This window comes from Berghia stephanieae, chromosome 10 (genome assembly GCF_034508935.2).
Source record: "Berghia stephanieae isolate SIO BIC M18660-M18661 chromosome 10, UCSD_Bste_1.3, whole genome shotgun sequence".
NCBI lineage: Eukaryota > Metazoa > Mollusca > Gastropoda > Nudibranchia > Aeolidiidae > Berghia > Berghia stephanieae.
In genome coordinates this window covers 6,920,351-6,946,657 of record NC_088369.1, presented here as the reverse complement: position 1 = coordinate 6,946,657, position 26,307 = coordinate 6,920,351, and the positions used below count along the sequence as shown (strand labels likewise).

The window sequence follows — 26,307 nt, the reverse complement described above, 5'->3', positions numbered from 1 at the left end:
GCTGCTCTTAACGCCGCCACTACCACATTATCTCCTTCGTCTGTAGTGTTTCATCCATCCTGTTTTGTTGATAAAGGGGAAACCCGAAACGTACATTTTGTTTTCCTATATTAAATTGAAGCTTACATTCAATTTCACATTGTTATTTATGTCTTTGAACTAGACAATCCAGGATTCGAATTCAAGCACAAAGTTGAGTCCTTGGAAAAAGCTATTTACTCAAATTCTTTCATCATTCTCTGGTGTAAAATGAGTCACAGGTCGTTAATAACGTTGTGTCTGTCTGAAAGAAAATTGAAATAATAACGCCAAACAGGCGTCATGTCTCCTATGTTAAGTCATGGGGGCAGTGTTGCTCAGCGGTACGGTCTTTGCTTCGTACCCAAAAGGTACTGAGTTCGACTACCCGCCTGGGTTGTGTGGCCTTGAGCAAGTCACCTCGCCCTAGCTCACTTGGAATAGACCCTAGAGACAAATTTCCTCTTGGGAAGGAATAAAGGAAATCTCATTATATATATATATATATATATATATATATATATATATATATATATATATATATATATATATATATATATATGTGTGTGTGTGTGTGTGTGTGTGTGTGTGTGTGTATATATATATATTGTTGGCTAGGGACTAACGACCCATGTAAAGAGCTTTAGTCATGAATATGAATGACTTCGGATGTTGAGTGCGTGTTTTTAAAAAAGTGTTATTGATGACACTAAAATGAGCTAAAAGTAAAAGTGTTTTATTTATCGAGCTCGAAAATACATACCAGAGACTCAAGAGTGCAGCAGGCACCAAACTTTTAATCTAGTGATCCTATGTATTTGGGTAAAATACTCACAACATCCACCAGCCTGATATAACGTATCCAATGGGCATGATCTATATTAACTTTCCATGTGCTCGAGGTCATTGATCACATTGCTAAATTATGCGCTCAAAGTGACCCACATAGTGAAAAGTTTTCACAGATGTTGAAATATCTAACATCGCGATTGGTCATTTTGTTAAGTTTGACACAGGGGTATGTTTACAACTTTCATAAACAAAGCAACGTGTTTACATGTGTTAATATATATCCAATTGTTGAATAGCAACAAATCATGTGATTGATGACCTGGTTGGACGAAAACATGAATATAGATCGCTCCAATTCACAAAACTATATGTAACCTTATAGTTTAAAAAAAAATCATCTAAAACAATGATAAAGAGCTGAGTGACGTCAATTTCGTTCCCTCTATAGACTGTCGGTCAAAAACTAACAGGCGGATTTTTTAGGAAAATGTGTTTTATTTATTTTCTTCATTTTTTCAGTGGGGGCTTGTGGTATGACACTCGCATTCGGATGGGAAGGTCCTGGGTTCGAGTTTCGCTTGGCGCGTTGTTTAGTCCTTGGAAAAGGCTCTTTACTCACATTCTGTCACCGTACACAGGTATAAAATAAGTACCTGGTCGTTAACAGCGTAGTCTGTCTGAAAAAATTGTAATATCGCGTACCGTAATAGGCGTCGTGTCTCGTTCTACATGTGATGTGTTGCGCTATGTAGGGGACAGCGTGGCTCAGCGGTACGGTCTTTGCTTCGTACCCAAAAGGTACCGAATTCGATCACCCGCCGCTGCACTGTGCGACCTTGAGCAAGTCACCTCGCCCTAGCTCAATTTTGCCTGGGTTATTCCAGTCTTCCCTTGGAACAAACCCTAGAGACAAATTTCCTCTTGGGGTGAATAAAGGAATTTTATTTTATTTATTTAAAAGCTCGAGTTTATTGGGGTTTTTTTTTTTTTCTTATTTTTTTTTTCACTTGAATGAAATTTAACCCTGATGTCGACAATAAATCAAACTGTAACCCGTTGCCTCCAAAAAGGTATTGTGAGGGAATCGACACGCGGGACCGGCTTATTTGCAAGCCAAATCGTTACGGGTTCATTCATTGTGTAGTAACGGAAATTATGCAACGCATGTAGGTAAAATACTCACAACACCCACCAACCGTATGTATTGTACCAACATACAAAACTGTGTGAAACCTATATTATAGTCTGATTGATAGACATTTTTGAGAAGTAATCACTAAAATGGCTGTCTAAAAACAATAACAAAGAGTTGAGTAATGTCAATTTCGTTCCATCTATAGTCTCAAACCGACGCAAAATATTCTCATCAACAACTGTGTTAAATAAAGCCAAGGCCCTCTATATAGTAGCTATATAGAAGGCCTTGATCAAGTCCATAATTACGATCGTATAATATAGACTTGCACTATTGTCGGGATGGTTGATTTATATTTTAAAAAACATGAGACTGACTCGGGTAAAGTTTTCATTATAATTGAGGGGGGGGGGGGATTCAAATTTCTGCTCATTTTAATTACGAAATACTTTTTTGGCACCCCCCGTACACACCCACCCACACCAGAGAGAGAGAGAGAGAGAGAGAGAGAGAGAGAGAGAGAGAGAGAGAGAGAGAGAGAGAGAGAGAGAGAGAGAGAGAGAGAGAGAGAGAAGGGAAGGGTTTCAGAGAGCGAGAAGAGAGTTAAGAGTGATTTCCCTTGCCACCATATTTACATACGGGTCACTTGTATCCAACGCGATATCAAACAATCGTTTACATTCCATGGCGGCAGCTCAAGCTGCTAGGATTTTGGGGTGGATGTGTGAAAAGCTGCACATCTTTTAGTTTGACTTTACTTTTGACTAGCCTGTATCACAACTAAAAGACAAAATGGCGAATCGGGTAAACAACAATGTTTTGGCTGAAATCGAGTGGGACGAAGGGTTATCTATGCCTGTCGCAAATGCAGAAAACAAGGATCTGGAAAATGAGGTAAGAAATAGAAAGCAGAGAAATATTAATAATTTTAAAATACCTTTTCAGTTCTGTTTATTCATTGCGAAAATAATGCATTATTTAATTCAAAATGTGAAGTAGTTTTCTTCTCGGAAATTGGGTAAGATGTGAACTTCATAGAAACAAATATGTGTTTTTCTGAGTTGGGTTCTACTGTAAACTCTGTTGAGTTGGTGAGTCATCGACTGATGTAGACTGCCAAATTTAAATCGTCTATTTATTGTAACCTTAATTTGTGCCAGTTATAAATGCTGAATATTTTTAATGATCAAATAGTGACTGAATACTGACATGTCTTTGCATAGATAAATGGATTGTTTACAAAACAGCAAATTATTTCTTTGTGGTGAAACGCAAAAGGACAAGCACAAAATGTAAACAAGATATAGACGTCTAGGCTGTTACAATATTAGACGTCTATATCAAGAATAAATTCATAATAATTTCAATTAAAGAATCAAAAAGAAAGATAGAGGGTTTCATCACATGGACAAGACAGCCGGAGCAACCAGTCGATATTTCTGTTTAATAAAACATTAATCCAAAAATTATTTAATGAATCAAAAGCTACATTAAACTTAAACATTTGATTAATCAGCGTTGGATATAAGAAAAGCAAAACTCGTTTGAATCTTTTGAGTCTTTTGAATCTTTTTATACTGAGTGGACTTCTTCCATGTAATATCCGCTTTCATTCATAAAAAGTGTGATCTCGATTGTAAGCATGAGCTGTGGAAAGTAGACTTGGATGTATGTAGTGAATCTATGCAATTCAGGCAAACTCATTTGAGTCTTACAATTCTGATTTTAAAATAAATAATTGGTAATACATATGTGAAAATTTTGAACATGGATTGTAACATGATGTGTTTTCCTTTCATTGTTGTAATTTCTGCTGAATATTTTCTTTTATGATTCTATGTATGATTACAGGTCCAGTTCAAACAGAGCAAGATTGTTTCCCACAACAATGAAGTTGAGGAAACAAATGAAAGAATTCGTGCGATGGCCGAACACTTGAAAAATGTACGACAAGAACTTCAGCACACTCAGGTAATTCTCAGTCTAAAATTTGTTTCTCATTTCAAGTTAATGTGTGGCTATATGGTCTTGTGGTATGACACTCGCTTTCAGATCGGAAGGTCCTGGGTTCGAGCCTCGCGCTCGGCGCATAGTTGAGTCCTTGGAAAAGGCTCTTTACTCACATTCTCTCACCGTACTCAGGTGTAAATTGAGTACCTGGCCGTTAACAGCGTTGTCTTTGTCTGAAAAATTGTAATATTGCCTAACAAGTGGCATGTCCCGTCCTACATGTTAAATGTTGCTGTTGACCAGGGACCTCTTGTAAAGCGCTGTGAGCACATTAAGTGGATATTGCGCTATATAAAGCTCAATTAGATTTCCACCTTGTTCGTATTAGTATTAATGAACACCTTCAACTGCCCCATCAGTATGTTTGCTATGGTCTGGTTAACTCTGAATATATTTTGAATTTGGACAGAGTTTATGTAGCAAGTGTCCAGGAACAAGTGAAAATCCTGATGTAATTTAATACACAAACATAACATATTAAGGCTTTAACGAATATGAATGTTATGCTTTTTAAAGACTATAGAACAATAATAAAGCTTTCTTCAAATCATTAAAAAAAGTATTCATATGAAACCATCTTTGTTTATTGTTAAGACAAGTAAATGGAAATAGTGTTCATATAGTTAACTGTTGCTTCAGTAAATAAATCGTGTGTGTGTGGGGGGGGGGGGGGGGGGGGGGGGGGGTCTGTGTGCGGTTGAGTAAGCTTTATGCTAGTGAACTATATAAAGGTCTCGGAGGCCTTGGCAAACCCAACATATATTATTTACATATAATTATTTTATTATTATATTATTATTATATTATTATTATTATATTATTTATTTTATTATTATTTATTATTATATTATTATTATTATTAATTATTATTATAATTATTATTATTATTATTATTATTATTATTATTATTATTATTATTATTATTATTATATTATAATTATTATTATTATTTATTATTATTATTATATTATTATTATTATTATATTATTATTATATTATTATATATTATTATTATTATTATTATTATTATTATTATTATTGTCAACCTTTAGTTGATAACAAATCCGCTTTTAATATTTTTTTCCAGTTTGTAATTGAAAGCATTTCATTTGTCATTGAAGAATGCTCGTTTCCATGTTTCTTGATTTTATGATTTTATTAATGATAATGAAGTAATGCATTTATTTCATGACAAAGATTTATGAAATATGGTCGTGAATTATAGAACTATTCAACAGACATATATGTATTTCTTTACAGGGTCTCGTTGGTGCCCGTACTAAGGAGTCGGATACTGAAGATCATCTCCTTAAAATTGCCCAGCGTGAAGAGGGGAGACTAAAGCAGGAGATTGGAAGGCTGAAGAGGGAGATGGATGAGTTGAAAGAAAAGAGAAATACATTTGAGGTATAAATTTGAACCCTTTGAGGGAAATGGGTATTTCTTTTCCTTCAATTTCTTCTTTTTTTTCTTTTTCTTCTTCTTCTTCTTCTTCTTCTTCTTCTTCTTCTTCTTCTTCTTCTTCTTCTTCTTCTTCTTCTTCTTCTTCTTCTTCTTCTTCTTCTTCTTCTTCTTCTTCTTCTTCTTCTTCTTCTTCTTCTTCTTCTTCTTCTTCTTTTTTATAACAAACATTAAAAGAAATTCTCATGGTGCTACTTTCAAATAAAAATGGTTCAAAAAGATTTTCAAAATGCTGAAAGGATGCATGTATGGAACTTATATCAGCGATGATCCCTAACCTGAACATTTTGTTTGGGGGGTGGGAGTATTTTTCACAAAGCTAATAAAGCAAATATGTATAGTGTTTGTCATGGGTCTTATTTATTCGGTTGCCTTTAGTACATGGCTAGCAGCCAAATTTTTTGGATCTCTTTTTGCAATTTTCACATTTTAACATTGATTGCTTTGTTACTTGAACATAAACAGTTTTTTTCTTGTCATCAGAATACCATCTTCAAGCAAACCCAAAAACTAGAGGAGATGAAATCCCAAATGAATTGGGACCAGCAGGCTTTGGAGGCGTGGCTAGAGGAATCTGCCAGAAAGGATGAAGATTCCATGACAATTCAGAAGTATACCCGGCAAGATGAGAGCAAAATCAAGGTATACATATTAGTCTATATCAATACTATATCTATGGTTCATCTTCTTTTACTTCTCTTCAACATCCAACACCCTCCTTTTGATGACAGTTTGTTGAACGTTGTCATCATTGTTTTAAGCTGTTCTCTTGTTGATTCTAATACTATTTCATCTGGCAGAGCAGTCCAGTCCCATGTGGATTTTAGAAAAACATTTTTGCCTGTGTGATGTGCATTTTTAATTGAATGTCATATATTATGTGAAAATAACCTTTGCAATTGCTATGTCTGAGTTTTGGTGGTTGAGGCATGGAGAAACTTGATATTTTGAGGTTTCAACGATGGTACTTGTCAAAAGTCGATAGTCTCGTCTCTGGTTTGGGTTCGAACAAACTTACACCACTTAATTTTTTCGCATTTGCTGTGGTGAATGATTGAATGCTTTTTTTCCCCACTCATTTTTTCATCTTGGCCTTTCATATCATTTCAACATAGAATTTAGGCATTTTATTTTTTAACTTTACAGTTTGGTCATTTTACTTTATAATTTGGTATAGATAAATAGCATTTTATTCTTGGTACCTAGATTATGAGTCAATCATTTCTTTAAAGACTGCCTTTTGGCAAACATTATAACTTATGTCACTTAATTTTGTATGGTAGCTTTATATTCTGTTCATAGTGTAGTTTAAATTAAAGTATCTCATCATTTTTTCCACGCTCTTACAATCTCCCATATTTAGTTTAAATATTTCATTTCAATTTCAGGAACTGTGTTTACGCATGGAGAAACTTATGAGTGAGGCATTAGATAAAAAGCATCTATTGGACAACGAAGTCACCTCAACATTGACATCTCAGGTATGTGAATTATAGATAGAAATTTTGAAGTTGATGATTTTTGTCTTTTTAGATAAAGTTATTGAAAGTTTCATACACAAGCCAGTGCTGTTTTTGATTGACAGTCTTATTTTTCGAAAGAATTTTCAACGCCATAATTACAGACCTTACTTAATTAATTAAACCTTACTCTAGCTGACCATTGATATTCTCATGTTAGGCAAAATATCTGCAGGATAAGCTCTCATGTCTCCTCTACGATTGACGTGATCAGGAGACTGAGGTGAGGTAAAGTAATATTTGTTCAACAGACTCATTTTGAATAAATTAACCTAATTGCCCAGAGTTTATTTATTTATTAATTCTTTTTAGTATTGTTTTTCTTTTGAAAAATATATTTCTATTAGCCAAACATATTTATGTCAACATGATAAAACTGATCTCATAATTTGATTATTTCTCAAACTAGATTGAGTTAGACAAGATTGCTGAGGATTTCCGCAAGGCACATGAAGAAAGAGAACAACTTCTGTCCCAGTGGGAATCGACCATTGAACAAATGCAAAGGAGAGATAGAGAAATGGATATTCTAGCAGCTGTAAGATTATTTTCTGTCTGTTCCTAATCATTTGATTTTGTTTGTAGTCTTTTGATCTTTTAGCCGTTCTATTAATTTTGATTTTTAATATAGTGGATGAATGAAAGAATCGTATATTAGCATTGATGGTGAAATTCCTCTTTACGATTACTGAAGATTGTGGGATGAAGATATTTTTACTCAAGTATATTATACATCATGACAATAATATTGATATGATATATCATATCCTTATCAATAATTTCATTTTAAAATATCTGTTTCCATATTCTTTGTTTTCATTCTCTGTAATAGAAATTAGCAAGAGCCAAACAAGAAGTTCGTAGACACAACGGGATCATCCAAGAAAAGAGACAGTTTTTGGACAACGAGACGGAGAATAATGCTGAGCAGGAAAAGAAAATTTCTATTGCAGAGAGAACCAGTGCTCGTATCCGTACAGACTTACAGGAGCAGGAGCTTCAGAAGACTCAATTTGAAGATGAGGTTAGTTAAAAATGAAAATATGTGTTTTTGTAAAGGGAATTTTGTTTCGTTTGTTTGCTATTGATCTTCTGTAAGACAATACCCCTTTATTAACTCTCTCCTTGCCAGCTATTTTCAGAATTTTACACCCACCAACACAAGGTAGATTGTTTTTACTCTAACAGAAACGCAAAACGTACATATACATAATATTGTTCAGCAAAATGTGCTCTATAACACAGTGTCAAGTTTTTATAGCCACAAGAAAACATTTACTTTAAATTTTGTGATGTTCAAAAGAATGAGAAAATTATTGGTTGTGATTGTGATGATTTTCCTATGATTGGTAAGGAGAAGATTAAACCTAAACATGACGAAAGTGTGAAGCTCTTGCATAAAGCAATGGTGAGACCCATTTTTCTTGTAATTTCAAGTAAGTTACGAGGACTTTTGGTTTTTAATCAGCAAAATAATATTGCTTGTACCATGATACAATATTTGACAATTAGATGTACTCATTTATATAATGCAATTCTCTTTTTTTTTTTTTTTTTTTTAGCCATGCTCCTCTATGATGACGAAAAATATTAATAAATATTTTCCTGTGACTTTTATTCCAGTTGAATACATTGAAACGCACTGTTGACAGGACAGCTGTTGATCTAGAATCCACCAGAGCTGCTGTCACTCAGTTGAAGAAGAATATTGCGGACAAGTCAAAAAAGTATGGAGTCACTTTGAATGCATAATGTTGAATTAAAACTATTTTTTAAAAAAGATCTTTGATAGATTTTCACATTAGTTTAATTTGGAATAAATTTTTTAAAAAAGAAAAAAAGTTTGTTAATTTGACGTTGAGAAATATACTGTGAAGCCATCCATTTATAGGCTTGTCAATCAGAATAAAATACGTGCCTCCTCCACTCGCCCTTCCCCCAATCTCTCAGTCCTGTAGTGGGGTAAACTAGATGTGAAAAAAAAATAGAATTTAATCTCAAAATGATCAGATTTTCTGTATTCTGAGAAATTTTTAAAATTTTGTTTTTCTTTCTTCTTTTCTTTTATGATAAGAGATTATGTCTTACCAATGAAAGCATATCATTTTAATGCACATTCTCAATATACATTTAAATATACCGTGAAGCCATCCATTCATAGGCTTGTCAATCAGAATAAAATACGTGCCTTCTCCACTCACCCTTTCCCCTATCTCTCAGTCCTGTAGTGGGGTAAACTAGATGTGAAAAAAAACATAGAATTTAATTTTAAAATGATCAGATTTTCTGTATTCTGAGAGGTTTGTTAAATTTTGTTTTTCTTTCTTCTTTTCTTTTATGATAAGAGATTATGTCTTACCAATGAAAGCATATCATTTTAATTACGACATTTCATTTCTAATATACACTTTAAATTCTAATTTTAACATCTAATTTAAACTCCTCACTTTCCACTTTTTCAGGATTTTTCTGAAATGTCATACCACTCAACGCAAAAATAGATTCTTGAACTTAAATGCAAAAAAAAAACGTAAATCATATTAATTGATATAAATTTAACAAAGAAATATTCAATTGTTGATATGTACAAGATAAATTGAGTCATAATTTTTAATGTTTTAAGTGATTTAACAAATGTGCGAATTTTCTGTAAGTTAACAAGCATTGCCTTTTCAATACGGTTTATGTGCATTCAAAATGAATTTAGAAAATGCAATCTGTCAATAATAGTCATTCATTTAAGTGGTTACGTGGCATTCTAAATATGGGCTTTGACGTATAGTAGTAGTAGTGGTAGTAGTAGTAGTAGTAGTAGTAGTAGTAGTAGTAGTAGTAGTGTAGTAGTAGTAGTGTAGAAGTAGTAGTAGAAGTAGTAGTAGTAGTAGTAATAGTAGTAGTAGTAGTAGAAGTAGTATAGTAGTAGTAGTGTAGTAGTAGTAGTAGAAGTAGTAGTAGATAGTAGTAGTAGTAGTAGTAGTAGTATAGTAGTAGTAGTAGTAGTAGTAGTAGTAGTAGTAGTAGTAGTAGATAGTAGTATAGTAGTAGTAGTAGTAGTAGTAGTAGTAGTAAGTAGTAGTAGTAGTAGTAGTAGTAGTAGTAGTAGTAGTAGTAGTAGTAGTAGTAGTAGTAGTAGTAATAGTAGTAGTATTAGTGGTAGTAGCAGCAGTAGTAGTAGTAGTGGTAGTAGCAGCTGCAGCAGCAGTAGTAGTAGTAGATATTGCGCTATATAAAAGCTCAATTTTTTATATTTTTTTTAGTAGAAGAATATTATTAGTTTTCTTGCTGAATACATCATTTAATTGATTTTTGTTTTCAATTTTTTTCTCTCTTTTTCAGACTTCAGGATGCCAAAAACCTACGAGAAGCTTTGATTGAGAAGTTGAAGGTGTCTATCGAATCAACAATGAGTGCTGAGGCCAAGACCATGAGGCTGGAACAAATTCTGAATGATGAGGAGAGGCACCAAGAGGACATGTTGCGTGAAATGAAATTGCTAGGTGATATGCTCTACAGGAAAGAGCAGGAGAAAAATGAAGCCAAAACAGATGAAAAGATGACAGAAGCAAATATAAACGTATGTATTTAATTATTTGTTGTTGTTTTTTTTTCAATTAGATTTCTTGGAATGATTAAATGACTTTGAATTGTTGTAAGATGTGCTAATTGTGTTGTATTTTTTAAAACATGCTTGTCATTATATACAGTTAAATTAATTTTTACATTGAAAATAAAACAAAAGTAAATTGATATCATTCTTTAAGGATTTTTAAAATTCTTAGGTTAAAGATTTTTTTTCTCGATCCAGTGAATGTGACGTGTACACATATGCAGGTCTGACATATTTTGCGTCATTTTTTAAGAGATCCGTTAAAACAATGAGCCCATAAGGGTTATCAGACCTGCAGATAAGTATGTGTCGAGTGAAGGTGTTTTATGGATAAATCAAGTAATGATTTGTTTGTTTATGTATTTGTGTACTTTGATTAATACCTGCATGTCAATGTAAAGTGCTTAGTGCCTGTTTAGATGGGGTAAAGCGCTAAAATAAGTGCTATTATAATAATAAATAATAATAATATAATAATAATAATAATAATAATAATAATAATAATAATAATAATATAATTAATTATTATTATTATTATTATTATTATTATTATTATTTTATTATTATTATCATTACTACTACTACTAACTACTACTACTACTACTACTACTACTACTACTACTACTACTACTACTACTACTACTACTACTACTACTATTATTTCATTCTAATCATTGAGATGATAAGACTTTTCTTCTGTTTTCATCTACAGGGTTCCCACAACGCCATAAAAAATCTGAACAGTAAAATTACCAAACTGGACACGGATGCTCTGAAACAACAGGAGATTCTCTATAGTCAGGTAAGGTGTAAGTGTAAGGCCATATTTGAATTACTTGCTTCACTTGTAAGACTTAATTTCACATTTCATGGTGATTTTATTTTAAACACGTTTTATTTTTTACGATTACTTTATTTCTTTATTTATTTTCGATGTTTACAATTGTTGAAATTTAATAATTTTTATTTTAAACAGAGATTGCAGAAAGAATATTTTTCATGCTAGTAAATAAATTTTTATTGTTTAAAAATATGTTTATTGAGCATGCATTTGATTCAAGTTTTCAGATTTAAAAATTTTATTCTAGTGTTTTTTTTCATGGAAATGGTATTACTATTTTTATTTTAAAAGAGAGAAGGCTTAATTGAAATCAAATAATATAAGTGCTTTATATTTATCATATTAGTGATACTTTGACACTACTCTCAGTGCCTATATATAACGTTTCATATGATAAGATAGGTAAGCCATGCTATAAAATCAGGGAGAAAAATGCAGGAAAAGAATGATTTTGAAAATTCAATCCGCTTTGACTGAAGATTAAATCACCGCTATATCCGGTTTACCAAAAAGTTTTTATCATTGGATTTAATTGTGTGATACTCACTTTAACTTTTATGTTACGTCCAAAAAAAGTTAGGGGAGCAGGCACTTAATGCTGATAGTAACAGAAAACGAAGTGAGTCGAAAAGTGCCAGAAGACAATAGAGAATAAAAGAATTCATAATTTTTAGGAGATAAAAATTGTAGTCTGTATAGTTAACTTTAAAAATCAACAATTTACCGTCACAAGATTAAACAACACCCCAAAATCCTTAAAATTATATAGTCTGGCATCAACCTTTATTTTCAATAGTTTTACATGACCAAGAGATGCTCATGAAGTTCTGAAATTGGAGCCAAAATTTCGTAATTCTTCGAATTTTTCGTAATAGTAGGCAGGTCTGAAGTAGTCCTTCACTTCCATAAGGCCCATAAAGCGGGGGTTTATTCCAGTTTCTAGAGAGTGAAATTGACAATAGCAATTGCTTGCTACCCTTTGGATATGAGCTTGTTTATTACAAAGTACTTTCTGTCAGATCTAAATGAAAAAGGTTAAATCAATGTTAATTTTATTTAAGTAGACTCTTGTGTGTAATTGCCTCTATATTTATTTATTTATTTATTTATATATTTATTTATTTATTTCCTGGCAGGACTTTACTCTTCAACAATTAGAACGTCGATGCGTCAGGATGCAGGGAGAATCCAATACAGCTGAGAAGGAAATATTGGAGGCGAAAGTGAGAGAGCTGCAAGACGATTTGGACAAGAAGAATGAAACACACACTTTATTGACCGTGCAGTTGAAACGTGTACAGGTAGGTTACATTTTGTTACCTGATCGACTATGAATGGCATTTGCATTTTTAAAATTTTCTTGCTTTTAAAAAAAATGTTTTTTTGGTGTGTGGATATATTTGTTTCACATTCATTCAGTTCTTTATTAAGATTTAAGCATCCAGTCATTCATTTATTCATTCCATCATTCAATTCAATCTCTTCATTCACATATTCATTCATTCGTTTGTTAATTTATTAATTCAATACATTGATTGTTTAGCCCATTGGATTTGTTTTATAAGGGATAGTGAAGTTATCCTTTTATTTCTCTCCTCTTCTATTCTTTCCCAATACTGTCACATATTTTGTGCCTTTTGATGAATTTCTTGATTGATTAAATTTATTTAACCACAATGCACTTTCCCCACCCCACTCCTTCCACCCATCTACTCAATTCCAGGAAGATTTACGTCACGTGAACAGAGAATTAGACAACAGCAAAGATGAGAAAGAAGACTTGACAATCAAGATTGACGAGTTGAATCTTTATAATGACAACTCCGAGGCAGAGCTAAAAAAACTGATCAAAAACAAACAGGTAGATCAATAATTTGGCAATAGATGATTTAATTATCAAGAATTAGATAATATATTATTCTTTTTAAAGTTTAAAAAAATATCTATTTTTTAAATGTTGCTCACTTACTGACTTATTCATTCTCATGAGAGAAGCTGATTTTCAGAAGGACATGCAAGATGCAGAGTATGAATTTGAGGCTAGTTTTTTTTAATGGATAAATCTGATATAATAACAATGGCGATCAATGAGTCAGAAATATATTTAAAAAGGAAAAATAAATATTGCTCTCTTTTGTTGGAAATAATTAGTTATTATATGGGCATTTATATTTAATGTATTTCAATTCTGCTTTGATTATAATCATCATCATCATCATCATCATCATTGCCTTTTTCACCCTGGGTCAGGGTATAGGCCACAGACAAACAGTTTCCATCCTTCTCTAACCCGAGCTAACTTTTTTATCTCATTCCAGGTCTTACCACTTCTCTGTATATCAGCTTCTTTAATTCTTCTCCATTTGATTATAATATTCAAAGTTAATTATTTTACCCTCATTACAGTTTAGGATGATATACATACACATCCATGATTTCTAATATAATGTTTCTTTGCCCATAGTCATACATGGTGGAAGAGAATCTCCTCAAGCTTGAAATTAAGAAACTTCGAGACCTGCTCAACTCCAGGGCTGATGATGTTCTCAGTCTGGAGAAACGCAAGTTACAATTGGACACGGTAAGACTGGTTCCTTTTTGTGTTTTACATATTTAAATATGTCATATTCTTGCTTTCTTGATGATCATGAGTCACAGATTGTAAAGTATATTTAAACGAGAGAGAATTAAAGATAAATCTTTGATAATTAGCGCTAATGTCATTTTTTTAAAAAGAGTATCAATAGGAATTCCTCTTTAAATAAGATAATATTCTTAATCAACAACTTAATATTTTCATATTTAAAGAGGAATTCCCATTGATACTTAATTTTTAAAATGTAGTGACCATTTTTTCCCCTTCAAAACGTAATGACCACTTTTTCCCCTTTAAAAAAACAAAATTTATATTGTTCACCTATTTTGTTTAGGTTTTTTTGTTTGTTGTTGTTGTTGTTGTTGTTGCTGCTGTATCAAACGATATTAGACTCCTATTTTAATGCTTGATGAAGAAATTGGCCTCAAGGAGATATGACAAAGGGAATAAAAACGTTACTTGTGATTTACTCACCTCCACGCTACCTCAAGAATAAAAATCTGAAAAGGTGTGTATGAAACAGTGCCAGACAAAGTAGAAAAAAAATAGAAGAGAAAAAGACCATCCCGAAGAATCAGTCGAGGCAGACTTGCTTTTTGTGATGGTCTTTTCTTGTATTTTTCTCTATGCTTTGTCTGGTACTGTTTCATACACACCTTTTCAGATTATTATCATACACCAGTGCCTGCTCCCTAATTTGTTACCTATCAAGATTAGTATTATTTGAGTCATCATGAAAAAAAACAAAACAGCAAAGAAAAAACGGCGTTTTATTGTACACATTGCTTTGTACAACATGTTTTGTCATTTGTCAATTATTAGCATATGATTTGATTATTACTTTATCATATCTAATATTGGATAGAAGTAACAAGAGTTGTTTGATAAATTTTGTTGTAATAAAGATAAAGTGAATAATGATACTAGGATCTCTTTAGGACCAGTCTGCCCAATGGTGTTAAATCCTCACCAACTCTGGATGTATTCAAGAAAAATTTGAAAACACATCTTTTTAGAATAGTATTTGATTTTAGTTTTGGAGTGTAAACATTTGTGATGTGTATTTTATTTCATTTTACATTTGCTGTGTAATGTGCGCCCAAAGCCCTCTATTCAGCGAGAATTAGAAGTGTTTAGCATTATTATGATTATTATCATTATTATTATTATTATTATTATTATTATTATTATTATTATTATTATTATTATTATTATTTTATTATTATTATTATTATTATTATTATTATTATTATTATTATTATTATTATTATTATTTATTATATTATTATTATTATTATTATTATTATTATTATTATTATTATTATTATTATTATTATTATTATTATTATATTATTATATTATTATATATTATTATTATTATTATTATTATTATTATTATTATTATTATTATTATTATAATATGTTATTGTTATTGTTATTATTATTATTATTATTATTATTATTATTATTATTATTATTATTATTATTATTTTATTATTATTATTATTATCCAGAAATAGCAATTCACGAGAAGTGCTTTAGAATGATATGATATTTAAATGCCATTGCTGAATTCCAAGATTGTTTTGCTATCCCATTCTGCAGGCGATGAAAGAAAGACACCAGGAAATCAAAATCCACAAAGAAATGCTGACAGCCCAAGTAAAGGCAACAGATGAAGAAAGACAACAGATTAGCTCTGAGTTACACGAGAGGATTTCAAAGATCGACAAGTTGAAGAAGAGGTAAGTACCCCAATGCCTCCCTAATTATAACCAAAGAAAGGAATCTTTTTTTTTTATTTGTTGTAGACAAATGGAATGACGTTTTTTTTTTGGTTGTTTAAAACATGTCCTCTTTCATTATATCAAAATGAAAGCTTATTTATTTGCCATAAATTAACTTGAGCTTTTATATAGTGCAATATCCACTAAACGTTCTCAAAGCACTTTATAAAAGCAACTCTTAACATACATTTATTTGTTGTGCACTTGTTCATTGTCCCTTTTGAATTGGGAAGAAAGACTGAAATTGCTAAAAACTCGTAATTTGAAATTTCTAAACACTTACAGATACGAAATCCTAATGGTGTCCATGGCCCCGCCAGAAGGAGAGGAGGAGAAATCGCAGGCATACTACGTCATCAAAGCTGCCCAAGAAAAAGAGGAACTTCAGGTTTGCTACTTTGGCTATTTATTTTAGTTTGTAATAGTCTCTGGACAGACATTCTGGGTTATTAAAAGGTTGATGGTATTAGTTTGATAAAAAGATGTTTCTTTCAGGATCAGGGTGATCAAATCATTCTTTGGATTGAAAAATGATTTTTGGACATATTTAAATAAGGATAGCTTTTTTATGAATATATATGACTTTTGTGCAATGGGACTCATTTTCAAAATTGTCCAAAATATCCATTAAGTGTGCTTTAAAATAATATCATTCTTATTTGATGTATATGCTTGATTTGGTTGTTTGTTTATTTATTTATTTTAGAGAGAAGGAGATGACCTGGATGCCAAAATTCGCAAAGCTGAAAAAGAAATCCGTGCCTTGGAGAATACGCTGAAATTGATGAATGGGAGAAACGAACAGTACAGGAAAAGTTTTAATAAAATAACTGATTCAAGTGAGTTCTTTGTCTTAACACGACACCATAGGAAGATACCAGTTGCTTGAATTTTGCAGAGTTTGGATTTGTCAGATTGTTTTATTTATGCCTTTTGGTATTCCTGGTTACAAAAAAAAAAAACCCTATCACAGTAATAAATGCATTCTTTGTCTGATTTTTAACCTGATGATGTTCATTTGTTATGCTGACTTCATTGCAACACAAGGCCATTATCACATTTTATCTCATTTGTCTCTAGTGTTTCTTTCATCCTGTTTTGTTGATAAAGGGGAAACCCGAAACGTCCAGGTTTTCATTTATTAAATTGAAGCTTACGTTCAATTTCATTTTGTTATTTATTTGTCCATCATGGTAACTCCATGGGAAATGGATGGAGCCGAAAAAGCTAAGTCAGTAAATTAGATTTAAAAAAAAAAATCAAACTGTAAAATGGATCACGTCAATCTCGAGATATGAAAAGTTATTTTTTTTCCTTTTCTTTTTTAAAAAAATGAATAATTAGGTAAAACAAAAAAGTATATTTAATAATTTACTTTTTAACCAGAGTATTAATTTTTCTTCTTTTTTAACCTTTTTGAAATTTCATGGGTTGTATTTAAAAAAAAAGAAAACTTGAATGATTACTTATGGATAAAAAGAATTATTCTAATTATATTATTGAAAATTTCATCGTGACAAATTAGGGAGCAGGCACTGTTGTAAAATAAAGATCTGAATTTGAATACAATCTTCTTGTATTTTTTTTCTTGTTTTGTCCGGCACTGTTTCATACACTCTTTTTCATATCTAATTTTTACTTGTAATAGGTGATGAAATGGATGAAAAGAGACAACTGGATGAGCAAATGAGAGCAGTGATGGACAAATTCAAGTACAAGAGGAGGCAGATCAGGGAACTTCAAGATGATCTCCATGTATGTAATGCAGTTGTAGACTGACTAAACTCTTTCAATGCTGAAGCTATATTCGCATTTCCGTCTCAAAATGGCTGACACATGATTGGGGCAGCATGAGAATGACAAGCTAAGACAAAGCGACATTCATATTCGGTGCAAAATCTCAATTAAAATATCCCCCTAGGGCCAATTGAATGTTCTGATCAAAGAAATGATAGATACCACTGGTTCAATTTATATTAATTATGTAGAAAGTAGGATTGGATTACATTATTGTTTTTGCCTCCCGCACTGTACGGCCATTGGCCAGTTCAACAGATTCTGCTCTGATCGCAGTGTGGTCAATGGTGCTGAAAGAGTTAACTCATTCCAAAAAAAAAGGAAAACATTTGAGATTTTATTTAGTGTAAGATCCATTTAATCTACATAAAGCACTATACAATGGATCTTAATTCAACATCAACGTTTAGTATTTAGGAAGACAAATGATGCCATGGAGGCACTTATACTTATACAGCGCAGTATCCAGTAAACAGTTTCAAATCTCTTAACAAAGGTCGCCAGCCAACAGCAACACTTAACATGTAGGAGGAGACATGACGCATGCGAGTGCAAGGCAATAATACAATTTTACTGTTAATGGCCAGATACTCTTTTTACACTTGAATACGGCAAGAGAATGTGAGTAAAGAGCCTTTGACAAAGACTCAGCTGTGCACCCCCCAGACCTGGACTTTCCAGTCCAATCCCAAATTAAATGTCATACCATTAGAATACTTAGCCGCCCAAATACAATTGTTTTGTTGTTTGTTTGTTTTTACAGAGACAACACTATCACTATCCAGGCTCTCATTTATCAGCTTCATCTTCTTTTTTTCTCTCTTCTACTTATTCACCAAAAAGGTCCTAATAGCTCAGTTGGTAGAGCACTCGCTTCACAAGCAGAGGAACTGAGTATGATTCTGAGTGAAGTCAAGATTTTTTCGGACACCTGTGATTGGGCAGTTGGGTCTGTTAGATCTGGTGGAAAGTAATTTGCGATAAACTAATGTCATTTCCAAGGATTGCAAGCCATAGAAATTGTCTGAATCACGCTACAGTAACCAGGATAAATTCTGGCTTTATGGGCCCATTGGCTCTGACGGACTACTTATACTAATATTATGGAATATTTTTATTAAAATGCAGTACCTCATTCGTTGATTAATGTTAACCGATTGGTTATTATGTTTATTTACTTTTTCTTAGACAATGAGTTCCACTCTTGATAATCTGTCGAGAGATGAAGATGCCTATGTGGGGATGATCGAGGAAAAGAAGGTAAAATACACATTCATTCTTTTTTTCTCTTGTCTTTAAGTTATGCTAATTATGCTATAAACATGTTCAATAGTTGAGTAAAAAGAGAAGAAAAATTGAAAACTTGTTGACAGGAGAAGTCATGCCTTTCATTACTACTACTTTTGGTGACCATTGGTCTCATAATAGGGGCAGCTTGGCTTAGCGGTTCTGGTCTTTTCTTCGTACTTGAAAAGTACTGAGTTCGATCACCCGCCACTGCGCTGTGTGGCCTTGAGCAAGTCACCTCGCCCCAGCTCAATTTGCGGTGCTGCACTGCGGTTGACGCCTGGGTTATTCCAGTCTTCCATTGGAATAGACCCTAGGGACAAATTTCCCCTATGGGATGAATAAAGGGAATTTTTTTTTTTAAATTTATTTTATGTTATTATGTCGGCTGAGATAAACCTAATTTTTGAATTTATTATTATGGATTATTTTGAATTTTGAGCTTAATTTCCCCCCCCAATTTTTTATTTAAATATATTCTGTCATATTGAGGAAAGCACATTTGTTTCCTTATACTTCAAAAAACATAAAATTTCTTTATTCTGATCATTTACTTCATCCACTTCATTATTTGATAGTACTAAAATTTTATGATCTAATGACCCGAGTACTTGGTACAGACGTGCACCAATTTGCAGGTCGGATAATCCAAAATGTTATGGGGCTCATTGTTGTAATGGAAATACTCTCAAACCAAAGCAAAATGTTGTCTATTACGACAATGTTAAATAAGACCCCATAATTACATCCGGCTATCAGAACTGCTAATACGTGCACCTGGACCAGTACTCATTTTACCCAAATATATACAGAGATCAAAACCCAATCTCTTTTGATGAAATATTTTAAAACAGCATACATCTTTTTTTTTTTCATAACACAATAACAACGAATTCATAGGACCTTTTTCAATGGAGTTTTGGATGGTGGAAAAAATTGCTGTTTTTTTCTTTCCAATAAGTCCTTATGTTTTGGTTTTTATTGTTTGATTTTATGCGGTTTCTTTTTTCATTTCAATAATACTTAAATTTTCAACCCACAGAATAAACTTTTGCAACTTAACAAAGAAATTGATGACCAGAGAGGCAAGCTTGAGAGGGTACAGAAACAGGTAATGTCCGATTAAAGTCAATAATTTATTTTAAATGTCTTTGAATGAGGGTGTTGAAACAGCCCATTTTATATAAAAGTTATAGCTGATCAGTAATGCTGGATTTAAAAAAAAAGAAACAAAAAAAAAAACCCCACCTATTTTGAAAAACGAGATTATGATGATCAGGATTTCAAAGAAGAGAAAATGATAAAGGATTCATTGAAAAACACATAATAGTTTGTTGGGGATTTTTTTTCTCCTCTCGTTATCATATATTGGTGCATTTCTTCACTAAATTCACATTTTCCATAATAACCTTTTAAAAATGAACGATAAGCTAAGGGGGACAACTCATAGAATTCGATTTTGTGACATGTGCCCTTTTTTTCCTTTGTGGTCTTCAGATACTCTCTCTCTCTTTCTGTAAAACTGTATTATTATTATATTTGATCATTCAACCCCCCCCAGAACGTACGATATTCTCGTGACCTGAGGTCTGCAAGAAAGATCAAGGAAGAACTACCAGAAGAGGTACGCCACTTTTATTTATTAACGGAAAAAGTAACTTCAACTTGGAGGGAAAGTGGCTAAGTGGTTATGGCGTTGCACTTTGATCTGAAAGGTCCCAAGTTCGAGCCCCACTTCTGACACTTTCATTTTTTTTCCTTGGGCAAGATTATTAACCCACCAATTTGCTCACTTTGAACAACATGGGTGATTCTTGTTGATATCAGACATCTTGTTTGATAGATTATCTTTATTCCTTCATGGAATAGATAGGATCTAACGCGGAAGAGCATAATCTAAAAAGAAAATTTGTTTTTGTAATTGATTCCCATTAAGGGCAGATTACTTACTTACTTAATCCTCTTCGGGCCTTGAGGCACATAGGCCATCCACCAGACATCTCCATTTTTTGCGATCGGCTGCTTTTGCAGTGGCTGTATTCCAGGACAGGCCTGCTACCTTTACGCTTTTAAAAATACTGCCAGTTATTACCAAATGAGCTGGTTAAAGGACTGTACTTCAGTGTTTCATTAATCCAAGACACCACCCCACTATCAAGGCAATGCCCAACATCTGTCGGATACGAGACTCAATTTATTTATTTTTTTAAGATTAAGAAATAGGATATTTCATAGCAAAATTATTTAGCCTTTACCGTGACTGACATGTGAAAGTAGCCTACACCTTTAAAAATTTTGGTGTGTCGTCATTGAAAATAATCGGCTCACAGCTTAAGACACAACCAGCAACATTATTTTTAATTGGGAAAAATTACATCTCAAAAAAGAGTATCTATGTTGTTGTTTGTTTTTGTTTTTTATAGTTTTACGGCGCTTGCAACACATTAAGATCATGTCAGCGCCAGTAAAAAGGAAGAAAATGGGATAGTAAAAAGTTCTAGAATTACAATAAAGCACCCAAAGAAAAGGGAAGACAAAGGGGAATTGGTTCAAATAAGAAACAGGTGTAGATTCCAAAAGCACTCTATCAAAGTACTTAGTTTGAGATCACTTAAAGTCTCATCCAGACACAAGCACAGGTCCCTGCTAAGAGGAACACACGCGAATGTTTTACAAATCATATATAATATAAAGAAAGCATAATACAGTGCATAACAGAGAGAAGATTTACAAAGAAAAAAATATCATCTCCCAAAACAATATTTATGCATTCGACTGTTTCCCTCCCAGCCAGGACTCCGACCAGGGCCAGGAAAAATCCAAGTAATCTCATTCCAAGACAAAGACAGAAAGCATGTTGGAAAACAGATATAAGGGGATAGAAGACACAGTATGTACCTCCCTGCCCGCTATGGGAAGTCAGGATCCCCACCCAGAAAGAGTATCTATGTTTGTTTCCTAAAATGGAACCATCAAAAAATTAAGATTTTTTATTCTGTTTTTAAATGCATTTTTCAGTGGCTATTTTACGAACACATTTTCTCCTTCTTTTTAACAGAAAGACTTTGAGGTTCGCCAGATGAGAGAATTCAACAAGAACACGCTGAAGATGCTAAGCGAGGCCAGTATGCACTACCCTGACATGTCTGACGTCATGTCTATGTATTTGTCTCAGGTGATTGGTTGTTTCTTGTTTTGTTTTTTAAAGAGTTCTATTCTATTCTATGTTGCTTTTTGCAACACTTTTAGGTCCGTCAGTTCACATGTACTTGTTTCTATGTTTTAAAATCTTTATTTTTTCTTCTTCTGTGCTCCTTGTAAAGCGTTTTGACATTTAGTGGACATTGTCCTATATAAAAGCTCAAAGTTTCTTTTAAAATTTCACACAGTTCACATAGATTAATCAGAGATGGCATTTTTCCGGTTAAAACTGGAGAATCGTATTTTTTAAATCTTCCAGCTGACCTTGGTATTGGTAGTTTAAAGGCAACAGTTAAGGGGCAATTTGATGGATATGTATAATTTTCTATGATTTCAGGGTGATACCATTATTTTGATAAGGGGAACCTTTGTACGAAATATTTTCATAAAATATGGTCTTTACAAGAAGAGTTTTCAGGGTTATATTTTTCATTTAGCAAAGGGCATAAATGATTAATGCTGTGAAATTCAATGAGACAAAGTGCGATAAAATGGTTATCCTTTATCCTCTTCCTATCAGTCTAATATTCCAACAACTGGAATCAGTGATCTTGGAGGTGGGAGTGGCCACAGCAGTGCCCGTAGTAGTGCCAGGGGAAGTGTAGCATCAAGTGCCAAGATGAGCCCTATGCCTGTCAACATTGGGGCTGGATTTGATGGTAGGTTTTGATAAGTTGTGATAATGATGATAATAATAATAATAATAATAATAATAATAATAATAATAATAATAATAATAATAATAATAATGATGATGATGATAATAAAAATAATAATAATAATATTAATAATAATAATAATTTTTATTATTATTATTATTATTATTATTATTATTATTATGATAAGATGATGATGTATAATAATAATAATAATTAATAATAATAATAATAATAACAATAATAATACTGATGATAATGATACTAATACATAGTAAAAAGAGGAATAATAAGACACAAACTCATTTTATGGCCTCCCTTGGAGAACTCAAAAGACATATTTAAAACAGAAATAAACATATTTTGATGATAAACATACAAATTGTTTTTTTGTTGTTGTTGAAAATATTCAATTCGTGAATTACATTTACTACTTATATTTTCTTTATTTCTTCATTCTCTCAACTCTCACCCAGTCACTCTTAGTTTTTAATTGCATTTTTATATAACATCATTTTTATTATTCTCATGACCTGTGAACTTTTGGAATATTTTTTATCCTTTTGGACAATGTTTATTAAATAATAAAGGAACACACATGCTGCTTTTTCAGGCGGTGGCACAAGAATTTTAAGATAATCAGATTGCCAAAAGTTGCTTTTGATGTTGGTAATGACCCGTTTTTAGAGAGAAGAGAAGCTTGCATTATTCCTCGAAAAGATATGTAGGCGTATACGCTTTTTCAATGAGCAAGTAGCTTATTAAGTTATACAAATTGTTCTTATGAAATATAATATAGAAAATCATAAATATTTTATGGGTTTTTTTTTTCAGCTCCTGGATCAGCACGAAGCTCAATTTCAAGTGGAAGAAGCAATGCGTCTTCTCGACGATAAATTCTAGAATGAACTTCTATGACAATGATGTATCTAGAAAAAAAAAGGAAAATATTAAATTTTGCAAGTCGACGGCAAGCACATATGAAGACAAGGACTAAGCAAATATTTTCTAAATTATTTGAAATTCATTCTTTCATGGTTCGCAAAGCTAATTAAACTTGAATGAGACTTACTACATACTTAGATATTAAGAAAGAAGAAAACAAAAATAATAGAAAATGATAACTCGGAAAACAAAAAAGAAAAGAAATGAGCTTAAAGCTTATCCTGACAATAATGAAGACATATGAGAATTGACCTTTGAACCTTAAAAGACAGAAATGATACTTGGGGTCTGATTATCCTTGCAGCTTTCATACTTAGGCAGATGCTTAGAAAGAAAGATTTAAAAAATGGAGAGAAAGTAATGACTCAAAAATAAAAAGAGGCTTATAGATTATCATGACAATAATAAAGACAGATTGGAATTGACCTTTGAATCTTAAAGACTTAATTGACAGAAATTATACCTGTGGGTCGGAATACCCTAGACCTAAGACTGAGAAGAAGAAAAATATAAAGATGAGAAATTTTATTTGTATGATTCGAGACACTTCTGTTTTATGTTATGAAGATAATGCATCGAAAGCAGTCAGATGGATATAAGTAAGAATTTTATTAAGTATGATTTACTTATTATATTATTTTTATTTTTTACTTTAATTATTTATTTATTTTGCTTTTTTTTTTTCTGGAGTATGTGTGTATGATTTTTATGTCAGATTTTGATATGTTGTTAGCAAAGCAAATTTATAATAATTTCAAGGCTGTGATCTTTAATGTCTGAATGTTGAACAATGCACGGGAGAGGAGACAAATTTTGACAAATGATTACTTGTGTAGTACGTTTCCAGGAGGCATAAACAAAGTGTCTTAAATTGGCTGAAAAATGGAGAAAAAAGCCGCATCAAATTTAATCAATTTTGAACATTTTCTTTTAAAAAAGAGCAATTTGTATAGTGGAGTTGCGCAATCCACTTTTATAAAAATGGTTTATTTAGTACTTAGGGAGCATAAACAAATTATCGTCAATTGGCTAGAAAATGGAAAAACAACAACCCGTCAATGTTAAATAATCAATTTTTAAAATTGTCTTTTCAAAAAGAGCAACTTCAATGGACTTGCATAATTAGCTTTTGTCTTAAATGGTTGACTTGGAACGTTATCATATCAACCAAACCTATTCAGCTATTACTATTTAAACAGGCAACTTATCTTCTTTATTCAATCATCTCTCCTAATTTTACAGTTATCTTAGCTACAACACATGTCTCACTCATTTCACAAGGTGATGTTTAATCACGTGTAAAACAGTACTCTCTAGATTCTAGCACGCTCTCCAATACAAATACAACACACTAGAGCTGGGTGACCGAATGTATTTTATTATTTACCTCCCATGTGCATCAGATTTCGATATGCTCGCCTTTTTAGCACACCTTTTGTTGCTTCTCCAGAGAGCGTGCTAACTAAAATCTATTGAGTATCTACTGTACTCACATAGTACTTGTACTACTAGGATCAGTTTCAATTTCAAACAGTGACTATTCACATAATGTGTTTTCCACTACATTCCATCCTGACTGTATATTTATTTCAAAGCATTATTATTATATTATGTGATAAACCATTCCAATTGATGATTTTACCAATAATAAATTTGTACTTAAGATGATATCACTCACATTTGTTGGATGGTTATCTTTTTAAAAAAATCTTTGCATTATAACTTGAGCTTTAAAATAGCGCAATATCCACTAAACATGCTCAAAGCGCTTTACACTATAACGTGTTGATGGTAACAAAAAGTGAAAGAGGAGGAAAATTATGAACGTTTGCCTTTAAGCCCCATTTTACGGGCATTAACCCCCTCATTTTTAAGCAATAGAGGTGAGATGATTAACTATCATTGATAGTCACAATGTTTGTTTTGTTTTTGAGATTTTACGATGCTTGCAACACATTTAGGTCATATCAGCGCCGTTAAAAAGGAGGAAATGGGATAGTTTTTTGTTTGTTTGTTTGTTGCTTTAGGTCTCTTCCAACACAAATGAGGTTATATGAGAGACCGCTGAAACAAAAAAACAAGCAATCTAACAAAAATAGTACAAATGTAAATCAAAATCATAACCTAAAGATATCATAAGCTAAATTATAAATAACCAAGAACAAACAGGCAGAAGATTTACAGAAAAAAAAATATCCCCTGTCAAAAATATAATCACAAACCAAAGAAGCAGGATAGGCTAGTAAAGAGAAGAAGAAACGACATCACTATCGGATCGTACACCCATGCGAACATCATAGGTATATGATTCAAGGGTGATGCTCCCATCCAACCACCCGCGAAATGGGATAGTAAAAGTTCTAGAATTACAATAACAACTAATGCACCCAAAATAAAAGGAAAGACAAAGGGGAATTGGTTCAAATAGGGAACAGATGTAGAATCCAAGAGCACACTATCAGTGTACTTATGATTGCCTAGATGTGTCATCCTGTCACAAGCTCAGGTCCCCACTAAGAGTAAGAGGAACACACTCAAATGTTTACATTGGACTGTTTCCCCTCGCAGCTAGGGTATCCTACCTAGACAAAACCAAGTAATCTCATTCTAAGACAAAGACAGAAAGCATGGTGGAAAAGATATAGGGGAGGGGG

At 32.4% G+C, this 26,307-nt stretch overlaps 1 protein-coding gene across 1 annotated transcript; it reads left to right on the top strand.

Annotated features, from left to right (window-relative positions):
- The first annotated feature begins 2,556 nt into the window (after positions 1 to 2,556).
- Positions 2,557 to 25,326, top strand: LOC144956147 (coiled-coil domain-containing protein 39-like). Its single transcript, XM_078886530.1, has 23 exons — positions 2,557 to 2,839; positions 3,797 to 3,916; positions 5,216 to 5,362; positions 5,900 to 6,058; positions 6,805 to 6,897; positions 7,346 to 7,474; positions 7,769 to 7,960; positions 8,560 to 8,663; positions 10,273 to 10,510; positions 11,256 to 11,345; positions 12,521 to 12,685; positions 13,108 to 13,245; positions 13,849 to 13,965; positions 15,586 to 15,725; positions 16,053 to 16,155; positions 16,474 to 16,606; positions 17,416 to 17,522; positions 18,753 to 18,824; positions 19,894 to 19,962; positions 20,413 to 20,475; positions 21,910 to 22,026; positions 22,573 to 22,711; positions 23,543 to 25,326. The coding sequence occupies exons 1-23, from the start codon at positions 2,738 to 2,740 to the stop codon at positions 23,602 to 23,604; spliced, it is 2,799 nt and encodes a 932-aa protein (XP_078742656.1). The 5' UTR covers positions 2,557 to 2,737; the 3' UTR covers positions 23,605 to 25,326.
- The last annotated feature ends 981 nt before the right edge of the window (positions 25,327 to 26,307 follow it).

What these genes read in the sequence shown, in the direction of transcription:
- LOC144956147 (XM_078886530.1), top strand. Translation starts at nt 2,738, where the DNA reads ATGGCGAATCGGGTAAACAACAATGTTTTGGCTGAAATCGAGTGGGAC. An exon ending in GCAAGTTACAATTGGACACG is followed by an intron (nt 13,966 to 15,585) that starts GTAAGACTGGTT and finishes CCCATTCTGCAG; the next exon opens with GCGATGAAAGAAAGACACCA. An exon ending in TGTCTATGTATTTGTCTCAG is followed by an intron (nt 22,027 to 22,572) that starts GTGATTGGTTGT and finishes TCTTCCTATCAG; the next exon opens with TCTAATATTCCAACAACTGG.